General features: G+C 41.1%; 1 protein-coding gene across 1 annotated transcript in view; it reads right to left on the minus strand.

Annotated features, from left to right (window-relative positions):
* LOC138039206 (neuronal pentraxin receptor-like) overlaps positions 1-1085 on the minus strand; it is a 7953-nt gene extending 6868 nt beyond the window's left edge. The window contains exon 1 of the mRNA XM_068885403.1: positions 718-1085. Coding sequence (XP_068741504.1) covers positions 718-955 — 238 coding nt within the window. The 5' untranslated portion in view covers positions 956-1085. The remainder of the gene's footprint in view (positions 1-717) is intronic.
* Between the last annotated feature and the right edge of the window lie 213 nt (positions 1086-1298).

A 1298-nucleotide genomic window follows, 5' to 3' on the forward strand; every position in this document is an offset into this window, starting at 1 on the left:
TGCCTAAGACTTCAATTTGCAAGGCGGAAAAATTAAAGCAGAGCAGAGAACCTTTGCATCTGCCCAAGACTTAAAAAAACAAATTTGATAACATAAGGATTGTCAGCCCAGGATGTCAAATCTCTACGTTGCCGATCTTCTCGTAAGTCTGAAAACTTTATTCATTGGATGATTCTGTCGGAATTGAATTAATTAGTATTTCATAAGAGTTCAAGTTGAGTTGACAGACCAAAGATGCCTTGAAAAATTAACCAACGAGAAATGTCTTTCATTATATAATGTGCACTCAAGTGCAAAGAGGGAGTTCCCATTTTTGACAGCGAGTAGCAGTGATTTTCCCGAAAAGAGTTGTGACATACGGACAGTGTGGTTATTAAAACTTTTACGGTACTAACTGAATTGTCGCTGATTTCTAACAAATTCCCGACAATTCGTAAATTTACATGTTTAACAGAAATGGCTAAAGGTTTCCTGATTTCCGTTCGGTGAGGGTTTCTCAATATGACTTGGCATAATGAAAAGGGTTTTTGAATAGCAGATAAAATGGTAGAGCGATCATTGAGCGATTCTTGCACCTAACTAGAAAATCAATGCGTATGTCATTCCATCCAGCGAGCGCTGTGTGGAACTCGATTTTATAACCTTCTCGATTAACGGTACAATGCTACATTAACTGAGCCCAAAAGCCAAATCTATTCAGATATAGTTAGAATTTACCTGACATAATCTGACTGCTTCGATTTTTCACAGTCTCAAGTTCTTTCCTCAAGTGGTCAATGCCTTGTTGGAGTTGTTTGTTTGCCTCACACAAGTCGCCCTTGTCACCTTCCACTGACACCTTTATCGTTGGACTACAGTGACAAGCGGATGGAGAGAGATCGCTGGGTTTTTGTGCTTCTGAAAAAGAAATAAACACAACTGCGATAAACAGGAAATAGAGCCCAACATTTGCCATCTTGTTGTTTGATCTGGAAGAGAGCAACCGTAGATATCGAGAGGTACACTGCTCGGTGCACTGGGTAAGTAAGAGTGACCAAATCGATACTTCTTGAAATAAGTTGAAGTGGGGATGTGGCGTCAGGCAAACAGCCAATCAAGTTAGACTGTCGCTTCTTTTCTTTTAGCAAAATGCCTTGTCAATGGGCGGGATCTATTTTCTGACGCATATTCGCCAACACTCATGTCTTCATGCATGTCAAAACCGTCCACAAAGCTGTTTTCCAGTAATGGATCAACGTCAACTAAGACCACAAATGCGTGGCCAGCGCATCCTCGTACCACGGTGGGAGGAGCCATGC

This window comes from Montipora capricornis, chromosome 2 (assembly GCF_036669925.1).
Source record: "Montipora capricornis isolate CH-2021 chromosome 2, ASM3666992v2, whole genome shotgun sequence".
In the NCBI taxonomy this organism is placed as follows: domain Eukaryota; kingdom Metazoa; phylum Cnidaria; class Anthozoa; order Scleractinia; family Acroporidae; genus Montipora; species Montipora capricornis.